Below are 18,697 nucleotides of genomic sequence, written 5' to 3'. Positions count from 1 at the left end.
CTGGTTTATGACCCTGTCTCGTTTCAGGAAATCATTGAAACAAACTACTGTTTGCCCTTCTTTGGGTGTAATGAGAAACCATGGTTAGCTTTAAACCAGGAAGCAGATGTTTCCCATTTCTTTGATGGCTGGCCCAAGGAAGAGAAGTTCGGCGGGATCCAGGAGCATGAGGCACATTAATGCCGTAGGAAACTGTGATTTAGCATTAGATCCAAACTGACCCAGAGACCAGGTAGATGGTAAAAGAGTAGTATGTTTCCGAGCTCTCTGTCCAAGCTATAGAAATCGGTCCATGGTGGCTAGAATTGTTCCTCTTGATCTCTCCATGCATGTTCTGCAGTTATGAAGGTTTGATTTGGCCATGTGCCTCTGTATTTTATACTTTACGCTGTAGCTCCTTAGCAGCATAAATGTTGTGATGAAGGGTGAATGAATGTTTGGAACGAAGAGGGAACAGGTTTGGGACAAATGCTGAAAAGAGTTGCTTGTTTCAATGCAGATAGCCCTCACTTGCATGGTGAAGCTAGCCAAGTGTCGCCCTCTTTTGAGCCAGTCCATTGTGGAGTCCTTGTTGACACAGCTGCACAGCGCGCAAGATGCTGCCAGGATTCTCATGTGTCATTGTTTGGCAGCCATCGCCATGCAGTTGCCTGTCTTAGGGGATGGGATGCTGGGAGACCTGATGGATCTTTATAAAATGATTGGACGGTCTGCTTCTGATAAACAGCAAGAGCTTTTGGTAAGCAACTCTGATTCAGGACAATTGTTCTTGATAATAACTGGACTGTGTTGAATTCGATTGAATGAACCTTTAATAAACTACTAGTACAACTAGCCTGACAGCGAACATAGCAATTTGCTGTCTTAATAAATGGAGTAGAAAACACATAACCTTTACAAGGTCGCTGCCTTTTTGCCACATTTTCTCATCCTGGAATTTCTCTAGGTAGAAAAAATGTAGATCTTTCTTTCTAAGTTTTTTGTGTCTTTGACAGCCACCTTTGCAAGGGTCTCACTCCTGTTCAAATTCCTAGCAATCCAAGCAACTACAAGTAAATGTATAGTGTATTTAGATTGCAATTTCATATACAAGTTTCATCATTACTGGTCCTTCTGTGATACTGCAAGAATAAACTACTATGAATTCACAAGAGGAGAAAAATGCACTATGAGTATGGCAAACTTACATTGCCGCAAGATTGAAAGCATATCTGATTTAGCCAGCTTAGGTTAGGTCAAGGATATAGATCTGACAGTGATTTCTGCTTGGCATGAGGCTCAGGAAAACAGCCTCTATTTTCAAAGCTGACAGTCCTCTAATACATATGAGGAATTACTGTTGCCAGCATGCTTGACTTGTGAAGTTTTTGGTGACTTTTGGGGGCTGAGGATGATGGGAATTTTACTTCAACATATCTAAAGGACCCCAGTTTAGGGAAGGCTGATCTAAGTGTTTGATCAGTAGACAGAAGGAGGAACTTGACTTTTAAAATTAAGGAATGCTGTCACTAGCTCCCTTGAAGTGAATGTGATGACAGGAAGAGTGACTCTGCGTGTGTGGTGGGGTGGCAGGGGGATGAGACGCCTTGATCCAGAGGGCCAGATGCCATTACAAAGAGGCTCTCAGTAGCCTTATACCAGTGATGGGGCCAAAAAAAGCCTAAATCAGCATATTTCAGTTTCCGGTTCTTCCGTACTGCCAATAACTAAGTCTCAGGAAAGGCATGTCAACTTTTCTGAATAGGGAAAACAACTGTACTAAAGCTGGGAAAGCCCCAAGCATTCTGTAGTTTGGGGAAGGAGACGGGGCCAGGAGAAACCATTATAGACCTCTACGGAACCCCAGAGGGGCCAAATGGGGCCCTAGGACCAGAGGTTGCTACCCCTGATAAAGTGCCTAAACACTTGGCATTTTATAATAGGAGAGAAAAAACTCAGAAGAGCTTTTCCTGAAGTATACAGTCAGAGAGACACAAGACATGTGAAGAGAGAAATGTGAACAAAGGGGAGTTGAAAGTTCAGCACAAGGAGAGGTCGACAGTCCAAGAAAGCATGGGAGAAATGTCAGACTGGAGAAGCTTCTTTCCCACAGGAACAAAAGCAGCAGAAAGAAAGAGAGTGAAAGAGAACACAATTCTGCAGATGAAGCCAGATAACCAGGAGAGGAGGAAAAGGCTACCAAGCTACTGCGTGGCTTTAACAAGGAGATACAGAAGAATAGGAAGGGGACATACAACTGAAGAAGAGTTGAAAAATGAGGAGGAGCAAGGAAATGGGGTGATTTAAGAACAAGAGAATTTTAAATTCTCATTGAGAGCCAGTGTGGTGTAGTGGCCAAGAGTGCAGGACTGAGTCTCGAGAGATCTGAGTTTAGTCCCCACTCAGCCATGGAGCCAACTCTGTTTGTACTCACAGCATTGTTGTGAGGATGAAATAGAAAAGGGAAGGAGGATTATAAATCTGAATTTATACTAGCTGAGCAGGGCTGTGGGGGCATTCATTCGCAGGGTCACCATAAGTGAGGGATGACTCAAGGAACGTAACAGCAGCAATGCCATAGACATATATGAAGGGAGGCCATTGCATTGTGTAGAGCTAATAAGGTTCATAGTCATCGAACAGAGGAGAGATAAAAGTCTGCACTGCAAACATAATACTTACTCAGTAGGAGTAAATCCCTATTTCAGTGTGAATTTAGGCAAAGGAAAGTTGCAGCCTTATTATTAATCCCCTTTCAGTCCAGTAGGTGGCTCTTGTTTTCCATGACCTGCATGCCCTACAGAAAATAAGAATGCTGAATCTGACCTTGGGGGTTAGTGTGATGAAGCTTGCAAACTAAACTTCTTGGAAGAATATTTCGTCATAACAAGAAATTATAACACTGAACCTCTTCCACCCCTCCGATGCAGTGATTAAAAACGTCTGTTCCTGGTGTAATAGCAAACATTCATTTGCAGTTTTATTGAAACCTATGCAACTATTTTAATTGTAGTTAAAATAAGCCTATAACATCTATGCAGTATTTTGTATTGTATAAGAGATAGACAAATCAATTTTCTAATATCTTCAGAATAAAATTTGATCCAAGAATAGACTTGACTGTATTATGAGGGGGAAAAACATTGCAAAATGTATACCATATTAACATAAACCTTTCAAGAAAAATACAGAAAAATAGCCTTGAACACTAGGATATATTCATCTTTTTACAGTAATAAATATAAGATTGCTGCTTATCCTTAAAGGCATCCCATCTCTACCTATGCAGTTTGTGCTCACCAAGGTGAGCAACTTTGGGGTGTCTGGGGGCCATTAGGCCTCCCTATTTGCACCACAGGAGTGCCCAAACTTTTAAAGCATCCACATCAGCCTGTTCCATAAAGACCGTGGAGCTGTATACAGGTCAAATTTAGCTTCAGAACAAGCTACTGATGGGGCCACTTTTTGTGTGAAAGTTTGGGGAGGCTTAACTGTGGGGGGCAGTAGTGTGGGTCACAAGGTATAGACTGTAGTTTTCTTACAAACTGGGATTGCCCATCACAGTTGGATCCTGTGCTATAACTGCGATTCTGGTTGGGAGGCAAATCATTGCTTACTGCTCAACCAGGAGCAGCGGTGCACACAATTGTTGTGTGTTATGGTGGGAACAGTGGGACGGGAGCATGTGAGCCTGGGGCTCTTGCTGCCTATACAAAATTCATTCAGCTTTGTATTTCTATGCAGTTTCATTATCAATTGGTTCGCCTTGGCCTATCAATTCTTCCTTCGTTAGGTCTCTCTTGCAACTGTGATATTTGTGGCCAGTCAGAAGACTTTATCCTCTGAAGTGAAAACTGTTATCAAGCAGCAGCTTGAAAATGTTTCCAATGGATGGACGGCATACAGGATAGCCAGGCAAGCTTCCAGAATGGTGGGTGTGATCAGTGGTTGTGACTCTGGCTTTTGCAGCAAGCAAGACTAATCAAATACTTTGATTAAGCTCAAATACTTTGGCCACCTAGTGAGAAGGAAGGACTCATTGGAAAAGACCCTGATGCTGAGAATGATTGAAGGCAAAGGAGAAGGGGACGGCAGAGGTTGAGGTGGCTGGATGGGGTCACTGGAGAGATGGGTGTGGGGTTGGGCGAACTCCGGGGGATGATGGGGGACAGGAGAATGTTGTACATGGGGTTGTGAAGAGTCAGGCATGACTTTGCGACTGAACAACAACAACAACAACAACAAAGACTAATCAACTTCAATCCCTTTATGCATTTCTACAGGAAATTAAAAAAAAATGTTTTTGGTATTGGCTTTTTTTTTTAAGAGTGCCCCTTATGTTTGTAGCTCTGATGTGACATGGCCTCATCTTTGCTGGGCTTAAGATCACTTGTTCCTTTCCAAGGAAAAATGCAATTTTTAAAGGTGAGAAGGTCCTAATGAAAGGTTAGAATATGTGAGAAGGTCCTAATGAAAATCACTCTGGCACCAAATGTTAGCTCGTGATGAAGAAATTCCCCCTAGCTGTATGTAGACTCAAACAATAATTCCAAAAAGGAGGACTGTGCCATGCAGAGCCTGATATGTTCAGCATAGCCAACCTTGCCCAGCCTGGCACCCTCTGGAATGGCCAGGCTGCTGGGGACTGAGGAGAGTTGGTGGTTCAACAATGTGAGAGCCAGCGTGGCACGGTTAAGCACACGGGTCTGAGTCTCAGGTGATCCAGGTTCTAGTCCCTGCTCAGCCATGGAGCCCACTGGGCGACTTGGGGCTGGTCACAGACTCTCAGCTCAACCTACCTCATAGGGTGATTGATGTGGGGATAAGACTGAGAGCAGGAGGAGGAAAATTATGCAGTTTTGAGTTCTTTAAAAAAGGAGCAGGTGGGATATAAGTCTATAATAAAACACGTCTGGTGAGTATCATGTTGGGAAGGCTGGGAGTGATCCCTGTTGGGGGAAGCATTTCTCCCTAGCAGGGGCACCATTTCAGTGGGAGGGAGGATTCCTTGCAAGGTTCAGATGCCTGCTTCATGGATAGATCCAAGTTTCAGGACTGAAAAAGCATTAACTTTATTTCTGATATAGCTCTGTTGCTGTAAGGTCATTTATGTGCTGCCGTCAGTGTGCTCTGCCTTTGACTGTACGTGTCTCTGGTTGTCCTCTGCAGGGTAACCATGGCATGGCGAGGGAGCTCTATCAAAGCTTGCTGACTCAGGTGGCTTCAGAACACTTCTACTTCTGGCTGAACAGTTTGAAGGAGTTCTCCCATGCAGAACAGTGCCTAACAGGACTGCAAGAGGATGATTATAGTTCAGCACTTTCCTGCATTGCCGAGTCACTAAAATCTTATCACAGAGGAATAGCATCCTTGACGGTGAGTGTTAACGCCTTTGTTCCTCCTCTTACTCATCGCTGATCTGCAGGTTAAAGCAAGCATCCTTCTCACTTGCTCTATTTTTAGTTAAACTCTGCGAGGCCTTCAAAAAGCGAATGGTGTGTACAGACGTTGTCTCCTTGCCTGCTTCAGGAGATCCCATGTGCTGGAATTTGGAATGTCACAAAAGCTGCTGTTGCATGAACAATTCAGCTTATAAAGAGGCACCTGGCTTTCTGCCAAGCCCTGTTTTGGACGGGTGCTTACATGAGTTTTGCCTTTCTCCAGAGCAGACCCATTACACCCCGATGTTCCTGCCCAGCACATCTCTTCTGGTCCTGTGGTAAATGAGAGCTAGGACTCTTGAGGGGTTATCGGAGAGTTAAACATTGTGGAGTTCTCTGGTTTTGTGGCATGGCCCAGAGTCTCTTCATGATTGCTGGCAGTACCAGTGTTTGCTGGGAGCCCCTTCGTCCCCTGCTTCTCCTTCAGGATTCTGGGCAGCGCTGAAGGCTGACACATGTATTCTTTCACACAGCTGTAATCTATTCCATACATAACTTCAGCAGTAGCATTCTTCACTTGTGTGCTGTCTGTGCTACCAACCCAACGGCGTGGTGCTCACCACTATGGTCAGTGCAGAAGCAAGGTGCTTAACTCCAGCAATAACTTTGGTAGCTTAATCCAGCAGTAATTTCAGGCAGAACAACTGTTGTTGGCAAGAGTAGGTATGAAGACCCTATTAATTGTGTGGATGCTACATGAATATTCCCTCTAGAATTAGAATGGAGAAAACAGAATTTGAGTAAAAGCAATCTTGGCTGTGATTTGCTTTGTGTAATCAGCCAAGTGCTAAACTTTCTTTCCCATAAAATGAAGACCTTTCCTCTCCTTTCTGTTTTCCTTATTTAATGCAATATTGCATTTGTTGGCATGCAGCTGCATTCTGCATTCTTCAGACCTTTGAACAGCAAACTTAACTTGGCTTGTTGCACTGGAAATACATAACAAGGCAAAGGAATTGCAACTAATTTAGATTCTGCTTACAAAGATAACAGAGTTTGCCTACCCCTGGCATGTATTATGTTGGAGTTTAAGCTTCACATTATAGATGTGTTGCACCTACCTTGTTAGAACTGAATTCTTGACTATTTGATGGCAAATTTGAGAAATGCTGAATCTATCACTTAATCTTGAAATAGGTTTTGGAGGCATGAGATAGGGTAAAGTAATGCATTTGAAGTTTTAAAACTGATGCATTCCTAAAGTTTCACTCAAGATGTGAGTCATAAGCCAATGTGATAGAGTTGCTCAAACTTTGCTGTAAGGGCCGAGGAACCAATCCCAACTCATTCCTGGGGATCATAGGCTACATTGGCTGGATCCCTACATATCTGCCTCATGGGTTTGTTATGAAGTTAAAAGGAGATAACCCTATAAACTCATCAGGTGTTTTCTGGGATTCAAGTAAGATACAAATGTAAGAAAGCATTGCCATCACCTATTTCAAATGTCTTTCTGCAGATAGAAGGGCTAGAAATAACTTATTTCTACAAGAAGTAGCAACCACAGAAAAAAGGCTCAGGTATCTCTGAGACAATTTGTCTATATTTGAGCTCTGAAACCTTATGTCTTCAAAGCTAGTCACTTGGTGAAGTGTGAAGAAGAGGACACGGCCACAAAGCTTAATTAACTTGCCTGTTCTGTTAAATCTCTGCAGTCGTGTGTTGCACAATGTGAATGTGAGCATTTCTGACTTTGGAACAAGGTAATTTGTCAGCTCAGGCAAGCAGAAATGAAATAGTGCCTGGTTCGTATAGAGCAGAAAATGCATTTAATTGCTTACTGTGACAAAAATAGTGCCAATTTGAATAGGAAAATCACAGTATGCGGAAATGGATGCTTTAGTTGCTTTGCAATATATGTGCCCTAAGTGGACTCTTTTATTAACCTAGTAATCATTCCTTTATGAGGTTTTTAAATGTGACTATTTGTTCATCTCACTGGGCAAATACTGATTTGGTTGTTCCCAGTGTCTCTGGCTGTGCCCTATTGAGAGAGCTTGGAAATTACAGGGATTTTTTTGTTAACTTACTTATCAGCATCAGCACAGCTGTGGCAAAGATGTTCATTGAAAAAACACCGCTGCCATAGAAGGTATACAAGTTGTGTCTTTTGCCATTTTTCTCCTTGTGCTCTTCTCTTTTTCCCACCACTTCAAGTCTAATCTGAGTTCTCTAGAGAATTCTGTGATTGGATTAAGGATTTTGAGTTCCTGTAGTTAACTGTATTATGCCTGCTAATATCTAATCTCCCAACATCTTTCACAAGGGTGGGTGAAATATGGAATACTTCATTCTGTCATATCCTGCCCTCTTTTCCTCCTCTGGCTCCTACAGCACTGGAAAATACAGCTGCTGCTCCCTTTGAGTAATAGACCATGTTTTGAGCTTCAAAATTTTTTTGAAGATGCTGAGGAAAGAAGGGAAGTGAAAGACAATCTGGGAAGGGTTCAGAGGAGAGCAACAAGGATGATCCAGGGCCTGGAGATAAAGCCCTGTGGGGACATTGAAAAAACTGAGCATGTTTAGCTTGGAGAAGAGAAGACTTGAGGGGAGATATGATAGCATTCTGCAAGTGCTTGGAAGGCTTTCACAAAGAATAAGGCCAGAATCTCTTCTTGATCGTTCCAGAGAGCAGGACGCAGAATAATGGGCTCAAGTTACAGGAAGGCAGATTCCAGCTGGACCTCGGGAAAGACTTCTGACTGTCAAAGCACTACAACAATGGAACCAATTACCTAGGGGGGTTGTGGGCTCTCACAGTAGGCGTGTTCAGGCTGCAACTGGACAGCCACTGGGATGGTTTAACTTGGCATCTTGCACTGAGCAGGCAGTTGGGTTCCATGACCCTCTGGCCCCTTTCAACCCTTCTATTCTATTATACTACAAATTTGCTCAAACAAAAATTAGCTATGGATAAGGACAAATGGTATCCTTTAAGTTTTATGGGCACAACTGTTCTCAGACCTTGCCTGAAAGGGAGGCCTGCTTAATACCTATATCGTTGACGTTCCCAAATTGACTATTTACATAGATCAAGTTATCTTGAGAAGAACCATTAGCTGCCTGTAAGAAATGTAGAGTGCTCTCTGGTTGGGTTGGCTAAGCTTCCTTCTGATCAGCCTCCTAGGAAGGCAGGAGAATTTGCTTTGTCTCTGTATCAGGAGGAGCTTGGCGAATGTAATTGCACCACTGTGGAGCGTCCACACTCAGTGCACCAGCCCGCCCAGGCACACAGTAGGGTAGTGTGTCTTGAAGCTGATTAGTGAGAGATTCAGGACAGATAAAAGGATGCACTCCTCTACACAGCACATAGTTAAACTCTGTGATTCAGATGCTTTCAATGAAGATTGGACAAGTTTATGGAGGAAAAGGCTAACAATGGCTACTAGCCGTGCTGGTTTTATGTTACCTCTGTTATCAGAGGCAGTGTGCCTGTGTATATCACTTGTTGAGGAGTTTGAGGAGGTGGAGCTCGTGTACCCATCCTGCTTGAGGGATCCTGCAGGCAGCTGGTTTGCCACCATGTGAACAGATGGGACGGACCATTGATCTATACGAGCATGTTTTTTCTTGCATTCTTATAAAGGTGCACTTTATTTATTTATTAAATTTGTATGCCGTCCAATTACTAACGACTCTGGACGGCTAACAGCATAAATAAATTGACGACCCACTCTGGCTGCAAATTAATAAAATACAATAATAAAATTCAATATTAAAACATATTAAAATATTGATTAAATAAAAAGGTCTTAACCTGGCGCTGAAAAACATATGATGGCGCCAGGCGGACCTCTCTGGGGAGAGCATTCCATAGTCGGGGCACCACCTCAGAGAAGGCCCTCCTCCGGGTACTCTGTTTCCTAATATCGTTCCCAGAGGAGGGCTTCTGTTGCCAATCTCAGTCTGAATAGTTGTGGGTTGTGTGCAGTCAGGGAAGCCAGATGAAGAGTTGTGGAAATCTCAAAAAGGAAGCAACCCAATTATGTTTGGGGGGATGTTTTAGAATCTAAATGTTGGGATAATCTCACCTCCCAACTGCAACAAGATCCAAAAGAAAGACATAAGGTGCAATCTACAAGTCTGCTTTTATAATCAGATTCTGCTGAGGTTTAATAAATAACCCTGCACTTTCTAAGCAAATTCCCCTTTTCCCTCCGGGTTCAGAAGGTGGTTGATTTATTGACATGCTTGCTTTTGACCTAAACTATCAATTTCCCAACTTTTGCTTCTGTGTTGTTTTTCCCTCAGGCTGCCAGCACTCCCCTTAACCCTTTGAGCTTTCAGTGTGGGTTTGTCAAGCTCCGGATTGACCTCCTTCAGGCTTTCTCTCAGCTCATCTGCACCTGCAACAGCCTGAAGACTAGCCCTCCGCCTGCCATTGCCACAACGATCGCTATGGCGTCAGGTAGTGACCTCCAGCGGTGTGGACGCATTTCCAACCAGGCAAGTGGTTTGCCTCTGTCACTGAGCTTGTGCAAGAGGAGGCCATCGGAATAAATGATCCGTAGCAGTTATGCAACCCATCACTGCAGGATGGGCTGGCGGTATGGTGCCAGCCCTCTGTACAGACAATATTGTTTTTATCACTTAGTTTTTTGTTTAGGATCTTATCAGCTCCATACATCATGAAACTTGCTTAATGAGTTCCTGCTGAAGAATTCACTTTATACAGGAGCTAGAATGGCCTCCTTTAAAGCATGATTTTTCAGGTGCAGTGCCATAGATTTGGAATACCTTCCAAAATTATGTCTCTTCTCCCACATCCCCTCCCGCTGTGCTTACCTTCTGGAGGCACCTTTGAAGCTTTTCTTTCTCAGCTTGCTTCTGGCAGTCAGTTTGTAAAAGCCACACTATTCCCCTGCTGTTTTCTGATTTTGTTTTTATTCTTTTAGGTCTGTTGACTTTTTTACTCTTATAATGTTGGATGCCCCTTTGAAAGTGACTAAAAAGTGGCACATTTCAGCACCCAAGGAGCCCCTGAAGTCATTCTAAAAGACACTTTGAAAATTCATAAAACCTACAAGAAACTGAAGCAGATTAACAATAGCTGTCATGACTGCTTAAGCTGTTAAAATACTTTTTCAAAACCTCTAGTGAAATTTTATGATGTTTATATTGTTTAAATTTTTATTGCATTGTATTTTTGATTGTTGTACATTGCCTGGGAAGCTTTGGCTGTTGTGCAGTACAAAAATGAAATTAATAATAATAAATACAGCTGATTTTTTTAAAGACCTCAACCTCCAGCTTCTTACAGTCTAGCAGAGCACAATGGTTTTCACCTACCTTCTAAAACCCAGAATAAATATATCCATGCCCAGAGGAGTATCCCATAGTAGAAGAGGCCCTGCTCTAATGGATACTAATATAACTTCAGATTGGTGACTTGCTGGAGGGGTTGTCAGGGGAGCAAGGCAAGACATGGATGTGGTGATGGGAAGAAAGGGAAGGGGAAAGCTGAGCAAGCAACAGACAAGGGTGACTTTCAGCAGGGCAGAGAAAGGCAAGAGAAGCCCAGTAAAGAGCTGGCAAGTTTGACTCATGAGTAGTGAGCGCTGACTCACTGGATTGTGGCCATCCCGCTAAGCACCTCATGCTGCTCCTGTTTAAAGGGATCGATGGGAGGCGCTCCAACGCAGGGATGCTCACATGGCTTCGGATGAGACTGCCTACTCGGATCGGGTGGAATTAAGGAGTGGACCCTGACATTAGCCCTGTTGGGGGCGGGGGGCTCTCTGATGCAAACTTTAGTTGTCCTAAGGATGCGAGGCCTCAGTGCAGGAGTGCCGTGATGTGCTGGACCTTTGCACAAGCAGACAAAGAAAGTGAGCATTAGGATATCCCAGAAAACAATAAAACAATAACCATCTCAGTTCGGTTCACTTTTTTTTTTTTTTTTTTTTGAGAGAGAGAGATGTTCAATTAACTGACAGGGGGAAAGGATTAAACAAGCACAAAGGAACCAGAGTAACATTTGGAAACGATACTTTGATGGTATGTGGGGAGGGTTACCTAACGCTAACATTTTTTTCTTTCTTATTTTTTATTTTCTTAACTTATACAAATACATTAAAAGAATATAAAAAGGAACAACCTAAAATAAACAGAGCAAACTCAAATGAACAAAGTAAGCAAAGTTGCCAGGGAAATTTTAAACAAATGTAGCCTATACATTCAATCCCCCAAAACTATCTGTCTTCCATCTTTCAACGCTCTGTGAGAGTTTAACAGGAAAAAAAATTTTAACCTATGCCGCAACAAATCTTCCTATCACTTCAAGGTTCAGTCTTTATGAGCATTCAGCCAAGAGTAATTACTTGTTTTTGTTTTTTCTCCCTCTGCTGCGGCAGATGAAACTCTCCATGGAAGAATTCAGGAACCTAGCTGCCAGATATGGAGATCTTTATCAGTCATCTTTTGATGCCGATTCAGCAACTCTGAGGAATGTGGAATTGTATCCTGCAGTTTAAAGCTCAGGGCCTGGTTCTTTTTCTTGAAGAGTGATACTGCCAACTTGAAGATGTATAATGGGTGTTCAGGAGTTCTCCAAACAACGCCCATCTATGAGCAATAGATTTCTGTGTTCTCAGAGATTTTTCCCAGTCTTGCTACCCTGGATCTTTTTCTTTTGCCAGCTAAACATTTATGAGATTGAACCAGGAATGTTTTATGTGAATTGTACCACTAAAGAGGATCTGATGTTACATTGCATCATTCCTTAGATAATGGCCAGGGGAAGAGAAGCCACAGTGATTTCCTTTTCCCCACCTCTTGTGTGCTGGTTGCACAACTAGCTGGGTTCTGGTTTGATTTGGAAGCCACCACTGTGCCTCGCACCTCATGCGCACGTGGTGCAGCACATGCAGGACAGGGAAGGGAAGCCACAGCGGCTGTCTTTCCACAGTGATTGTGCAAACGCAGTCTTTGGAGAAGGGGGCAGTTGGATCGGTTAAGGCAAAAGAACAGGAATCTGCCTGTTTTCCTCCCAGTCTGCTTTTTAAGAAATTCATTGGCTCCACTGCCTTCCTTAAAGAGCAGGTTGGTTCTCTGGCAGTGAGAACTACTGCTGCTAATGTAATGAAGCTCCAGCTCTGTGTAGATCCCTTCCTTGCACATATGTCTGATCTGGGCAGCAGCCAGTGTTGCTAAGCCACATATCTGTAGCAGTTCATCCAGAGCCTTTCAGTCCTCCAGAGAAATGTGTTATGTATGGGTAAGTTCAGGTTATTCAGCAGGCTCTGCGGAGATTCATTTCTCACATATCATGCACGTGACATAAATGTGCATTTGCTGTCGTGTGTTTTATTCAGATGTATAAGTAAGGAGGCCTGAGATTGATAACAGCTCCCTGCCTTGTGTCTGCATGATATTCAAGATGTGTGCCCTATTCAGACAGTAATTTGGCAGTGTGCAAAGGGACCTGGGTGAGCCTTGGGTTCACATGCTCCCCCCGCCCCCCCCAGCCTCCACAAAATGGCATGGAGAAGGGAAGCATCTCATTTGAGGTATATGATAACCACTGTTTGTCATTCCACCTGAACTGGGACAAACTGGGATTAATGCTAAGTGTGGTTTACTGCAACAAGTTATGAAGTAATAATAAACTGTAGTTAGCTTCAACTAGGAAGCAGTAATCAGTTTCTTTCCCACAACCATGTTAGAAGAGAGTGGTGAGAGAATGTATAAGCCTGGGGTTCTCTAAGCAGCAGCAAATTTTGGTTTAGTCTTGTATCCAAATGACTTAATCTGTTGAATCCAGTTGCTTGAAACCCATGTTACATTATTACCTCCCCAGTAATGAAGGCCAGCCTGGTTGTAATTACTATAACATTTATATAGCATATAATATAGTCAAGATTTTACCTTTAACATCATATCAGACAACAGCAGAGTTGCTTATTGATATCACATGCAATCGAAGCCCTGATCTTGGATCCTGAATCTGCAAGGTAAGTCTGATGCAGACTTAGTTTTATTAGTAATGGTAATTTAATTACCTGGTAGTAGCTTATCTAGTTAGAAGTGCTGTGAAATAAATGTTGTGCAAAATTAGCCTCCTTTTTTTAATTTATGAGAGAGTTTGTTCATATGGCCCTTTGGCTTATTCAGCTCTAATTTCAGTGACAGATGAAAGCTAGATTGTCTTGCTAATTAAGCTGAGGTGTTGCACCTTGTCATTCTGAAAGCTTAAATTGTCCTTTTTTTGCTATATTGGTGGTCCTTATATTTTTTCTACTCCATAATTAAAATGATAAGCTGTATGAACAGTATCCAATGGGACATTATCACTAATGTAAATTATGTTGTATTGGCATAAGAGACCTTGAATTTCTGCAATGCTAATGGCATATATTGGTGTGACAAGATTTCCCAGAAAACCTGTACTCATTGCAGTTGACTTCCCTAATGCCAGTACAGCATAATTGACATTAGTGTTAGGGTTTGATTTTGATAGTACCGCATAGTTCCTTATAGTTTTTCTTGATAGTTTTATGTTAATAAACATCTTGTTTTCATGAAAAAGTAGTATATACATATGAATACAAATCACAATATTGGGGCTATGCAGCAGTGGTCATTAGATGCATGACCTTGCATTATAGGTGAAAGACATTAAAGTGTGGAAGAGTAATGCTGGTCATTTCAACAGATCCTTGTTCATACAAATAGTCACAACACCAACAAAATTTAGAAGTTTTAGAAGTCCATTGAAGGGAGTCCCAATTCCCTTAAAGTTGACTGGGCTAAATGAACTTGGTTGAGAACTGCAAAAAGATTGAGAGAAATGATGCTTAAACTACAGTGTATTGTCTATATAATAGACAGTTTTCAGTTTAAGATCGCTTTTGCTGCGTGCTTGCTTGCTTGCTTGCTTGCTTGTTTATTTATTTATTTATTTGGAGAGCTTATATGCCGCCCCATTCGCATAAGCCTCGGGGCGGCTTCCAAACATAAATAATCAATACAATTACATAAAATATTGGAGACATCCTGGCAAAAAAAATGTTAAAATCAATAAATAAAATTAACAATTAAAATAATGTTTAAATAAAAGAGTCTTGGCCTGGCGCCGAAAAGCAAATAATGACGATGCCAGGCGGACCTCTCTGGGGAGCGGGTTCCATAAGTTGGGCTCCACCGCAGAGAAGGCCCTCCTCCGAGTACCCACCCTCCTAATTTCTTTCACGGAGGGCTCCCGGAGAAGGGACTCTCCCGCTGATCTCAAGGGGCGGGCGGGCATATATGGACATAAGCGCTCCTTTGGGTAACCAGGTGAAAATGAATGAAGGCAGCATGAACATTGTACCTGTGCAAAACTGAGGTTCCCTAGGCTTCTGCTCTTCCATTTTCCCCCTCTAGTGATTGCTTTTCAAATTGGCTTCTACTAAAGACCCTCTGTGTGTCTGCCATGGAACCCCTGAATATTCCAGAAGGTTCTCGGGTATATTTAAAGCACAGATGCAGTTTACTGATTTGGTCTTTTGGGTTTAACCATCAGTCCTCAGTCTAGAACATGCCAAATAGTCTTCTGCACCACAGCACACATCTTTCAGGAGAGCTTCTTAGCCTAATTACCAATCTTCTCAATTAGGTCCCTTTAATTAGAAACCCAGAGATTTCCAGGACAGTGGTTTGAGAAGAGTTGTTCCTCTTGATGAATGGAGGTGGGAGGGGAGAGAGATTGAGAGAGGCAGGTATAAATCCTTCTTCATAAGCAAACATACTTGGGCGTAAGCCCTCGCCATTTCAATGGACCTAAGTTTTAAATAAGTGTGCAGAATAGCTGAGCCTGTGCTTCAATTTTTTCTGTCTCACTCACAGCACTGGGCTCTCCTGAGTTGTCTGTGTTCCTCTTTAGGTCCCCTAAATGAACAAGATAAGTCTCTGGTGCACTGCCATTGATTGGGATGAAATTACTGTAGGGACCAAGTGAGCCTCGTAAGTCTGCTTAGTGTCCCCTTTGGGCTCACTCTGGTATTCGTTTATGTAACAGAATTGGATAGATCAGATCCTTTGAGACGAGAAAGCAGAAAAATGATCAGAAGTAGTAATGGCTCACTTCACCTTGGGATTCTCAAAATGGAGCCTTGTGGGTAATTGTTTCTAGTAGAGCTCAATTCATATAGGCTATACAAGTTTTCTAAAACAGTTGTCCAACTCAGATGTAATACTAAACTAGGTTTTAGTGTTGAATGTGTAAACCTTGAACTTGTGTGTTTTCCTTTCCCTTCTTTCCTAGGGTGGCTGCAGAGAGGTGATCAGAAACTTTTGCTTCTATTTTTCAATTAACTACATTGTAATGTCTAGTCCAAAATCTGATTTATCTTAGCTATAGTTTAGGCAAATAATGGCTTGAAGTTGACTTGTTTCCCCTAAACCATAGAGAGACTATAGTGATAGGGTTCAGATGATAACACTGTAGTTCATCAAGGTTTGCTTAACCCACAGCAAGGTTAAATATACAATCCTTGCTTAGTTTTGTCTTGTCACGTGAACCTGGCAAACATGGGTTATTCAAGGGTTAAACAACCATAGCATAATCATGGATAATGCCAGGATTGTTAACCCTCGTATAACCCATGCTTGCCAGGTTCCCAGAAGAAGCTCAACAAACAGTTTTTTCTGGCTTCAGACAAAGGAATAAATTATGGTTAATTACAAAAACAAGTGAACGCTTCCAACAACCTCTTCATGGTTGTGTTGGAGGAGAAAGCTGATGAGTCAAAGGTTTATTAGTGCAAAACTATAGTTTAACTATGACTGAGCAAGGCTTGTCTGTGCAGGATAGATTTCCGTTTTCCACCATTGTGAGTAATTACTGATGCTGCAGTACATCAGCCCCCATCCCAGTCTGGAATAACTGTTGCCTACCTTTTCATGTCCTGGGTTAACTAGAGATTTCAAGTTAAGTGTGAAATGCAAAGAGGAGATAAGGATGTGTCGGGAGTAACAGCTACAGCACTGAAGACAGCAATAATATCAGCCAGAGCAAGCCACACAGTTTCTTTGTGATATTATATTCTCAAGTAGGGTCAATTCATACAAATAGTAGTATGAGTGGAATATTTATAATCTTTATCCTGCCTTCCCTTCCAATGAGGAGGTCCAACACTGTGTGTAAAATGCATAAGGTTCTGAAGCAAGGTTAGCAAAAATGCATATAAAGCTGCTTAAAATGGAATTTAATTTCTTCCGTAGCTTTCAGGAATATGGTTCTGCTGGAGTGGCACATGTCTCAAGTGAATATGAAAGGAGAATGATGTCTGTGTTCAGTCATGTGCTGGAGGAAGTGGAATCCTTGAACAGAAAATATGCACCTGTATCTTATATGGCAAGTAGAAACTACCCTGTCAAAGAGACTTCTAAAGTACCATTTTTTACATTTTCTTGAGTCAAGATGTCAGACGATTGTATCTTCAGATTCTGTATTGGTCCCAAGTGACATTCCAAAATAAACACAGAAAGCAGTACATTTCTAATGTAAAGAAAACTCTGAAGAGTCATTTTGCCTGTGTGTGTGTAATTTTTGATGACTCTTAAACACTGCCATTGTTTTATCAGTGGCAATTTTAGATGGTCAAGATAAAAGTGACAGTTCGGGATTTCAGGATTAATCCAGTTTATTGGCTGGACTAGTAAGAATAATGTCAGCACTGACTTAGGTATAATGTAGAAGTCATCGGGCTAAAAATTTGCAAAATGGAAAAAGATGTTCTTCCTTGCAAGAAGTCTAAACTCTATAAAATAACTTTTGAGCATATTTTTGTATAAGAAATGACATATTTCTGATAAGTAATGTTTTAATCTTTGCCCCTAGACTGTAGAATGGAAAGCTGCAGCTCAAAAACACTACATAGCTTTCTGCATATATCTGTATGGACAGATGAAAAGATTGTTAATTGAAAATACAGGGCCTAAGCTTTTATTGGCATGCAAAGTCATAAATCATTGTGCAGACAGAAGTCCTCTGTTCTCCTTGTAATTATCCCTCCGTTTGCAAGGAGCTGGCTTTCTTAATAAATTTTCAATGCTATGATGGCCATAATTACAGAAGGTTAATCCATAGAGGCCATCTGTTGTTGCCCCACCTTCGCTTTATTTATTAAAGCTGATCATGTTTCAGTACAGCCTCTCCCCAGTGCGGTGTTTCTTGTCCTGAGCAAGGCCATCCAAGAACACAGTTGCTGAACGGCAACTTACGTCTAGATGAACTTATTCTCTTGACTAGACTTGGAACCACGGGGGCTCAGTATTGATTTCAAGACATCTCCATGAGATCTTTTTGAAAGGAGAACAGGTTCCTGATTACTTCCATGTATTCGGAGTAGCTCTGCAAGACTGACTTGCATTTTTAGGTGAATGAAAATAGCTGTGGATTTCTCCACAACACCCAAAGTGATGATAGTGTTTGAACAGTAGCAGGAAAGGAATACTTGCCATAACATCCTGCATGTGGGCTTCCCATAGATATCTTGGCTGGCCAGTGTGGGAAATGGGATGCCAGACTTGATAGGCTTTTGTCTGATTCATTATAGCTCTTTCAGTGTTAATTTCTTGCTGGCCACCTTTCTGCCTTTTTGAAGACAGACAGCGCTATGGGTACTCTGACCAACACAGGAGTAAAGTAAGTTTTTCCTAGGACTTCAGAATTTGCCCCCAGTCCCCCACAACATGTCTCGTTCCTTCTGGGTTTTTCATTCTTTTCCCCTTTGCAGCAACTTCCTGTTACAAACACGGTTCCTTGCGAGCCTTTTGCTACATCCAGTGCTGCTTTGGCCTACCATATTTGGCAATCCATCTCTTCCTCTTGATGGCCCCAGTCTCCAGGAAACCCATTCAAAATCAGATGGTTTTGGCCTCTGCTTTCCTTTGCCATAAATTCTTCATTATGCTAAACTGGGAGAGAGAGTAGCTTTGTGCTGTCTTCTGAATTCCTTTACCACTGGTACTGAAGTACTGCTTGTAACTACTTAATATTTCTCCTGTCCTGATACAGGAAGGAATTGGAATTTTTTAAAATTCAGTTATTTATAAATTTATAAGTGGCCTGATGGCCCAAACAGTGCCCCTGAGGTGGGTGCAGCTAAAACTTGAAAACCTTTCCCACCGTTCCTGTAGACCAGCCTTCCCCACTTGTTGGCCATGTTGACTGGAGCTGGTAGAAGTTATAGTCCAACTTACCTGGAGCTCACCCTATGGGGAGAGCTACTGTAGGCACACCCTCTAGACTTAAGGGCAAGCAACTATGGAGCAGATACCTAACATACATGCTG

The 18,697-nt window shown here is 42.2% G+C and overlaps 1 protein-coding gene across 4 annotated transcripts in view; it reads left to right on the top strand.

Annotated features, from left to right (window-relative positions):
* Nucleotides 1-18,697, top strand: part of INTS7 (integrator complex subunit 7) — a 45,245-nt gene that overhangs the window by 17,446 nt on the left and 9,102 nt on the right. For 2 of the 4 annotated variants that reach the window (XR_006413904.1, XM_044422040.1), the window contains exons 11-17: nt 500-739; nt 3,773-3,910; nt 5,149-5,355; nt 9,672-9,866; nt 11,774-11,877; nt 13,304-13,372; nt 16,623-16,755. Coding sequence is in view for 3 of the 4 variants with exons in the window: in XM_044422040.1 (XP_044277975.1) it covers nt 500-739; nt 3,773-3,910; nt 5,149-5,355; nt 9,672-9,866; nt 11,774-11,877; nt 13,304-13,372; nt 16,623-16,755 (1,086 nt within the window). In the remaining variant the exon portion in view is untranslated. The remainder of the gene's footprint in view (nt 1-499; nt 740-3,772; nt 3,911-5,148; nt 5,356-9,671; nt 9,867-11,773; nt 11,878-13,303; nt 13,373-16,622; nt 16,756-18,697) is intronic. The other 2 variants (XM_044422169.1, XM_044422233.1) reach the window with 2 other exon arrangements.

The sequence above is a fragment of the Varanus komodoensis genome, unplaced genomic scaffold (genome assembly GCF_004798865.1).
Source record: "Varanus komodoensis strain SLA01 unplaced genomic scaffold, ASM479886v1 scaffold1, whole genome shotgun sequence".
Classification (NCBI taxonomy): domain Eukaryota; kingdom Metazoa; phylum Chordata; class Lepidosauria; order Squamata; family Varanidae; genus Varanus; species Varanus komodoensis.
The sequence above is the reverse complement of the archived record's forward strand: the minus strand, read 5'-3'. Positions and strand labels throughout refer to the sequence as shown.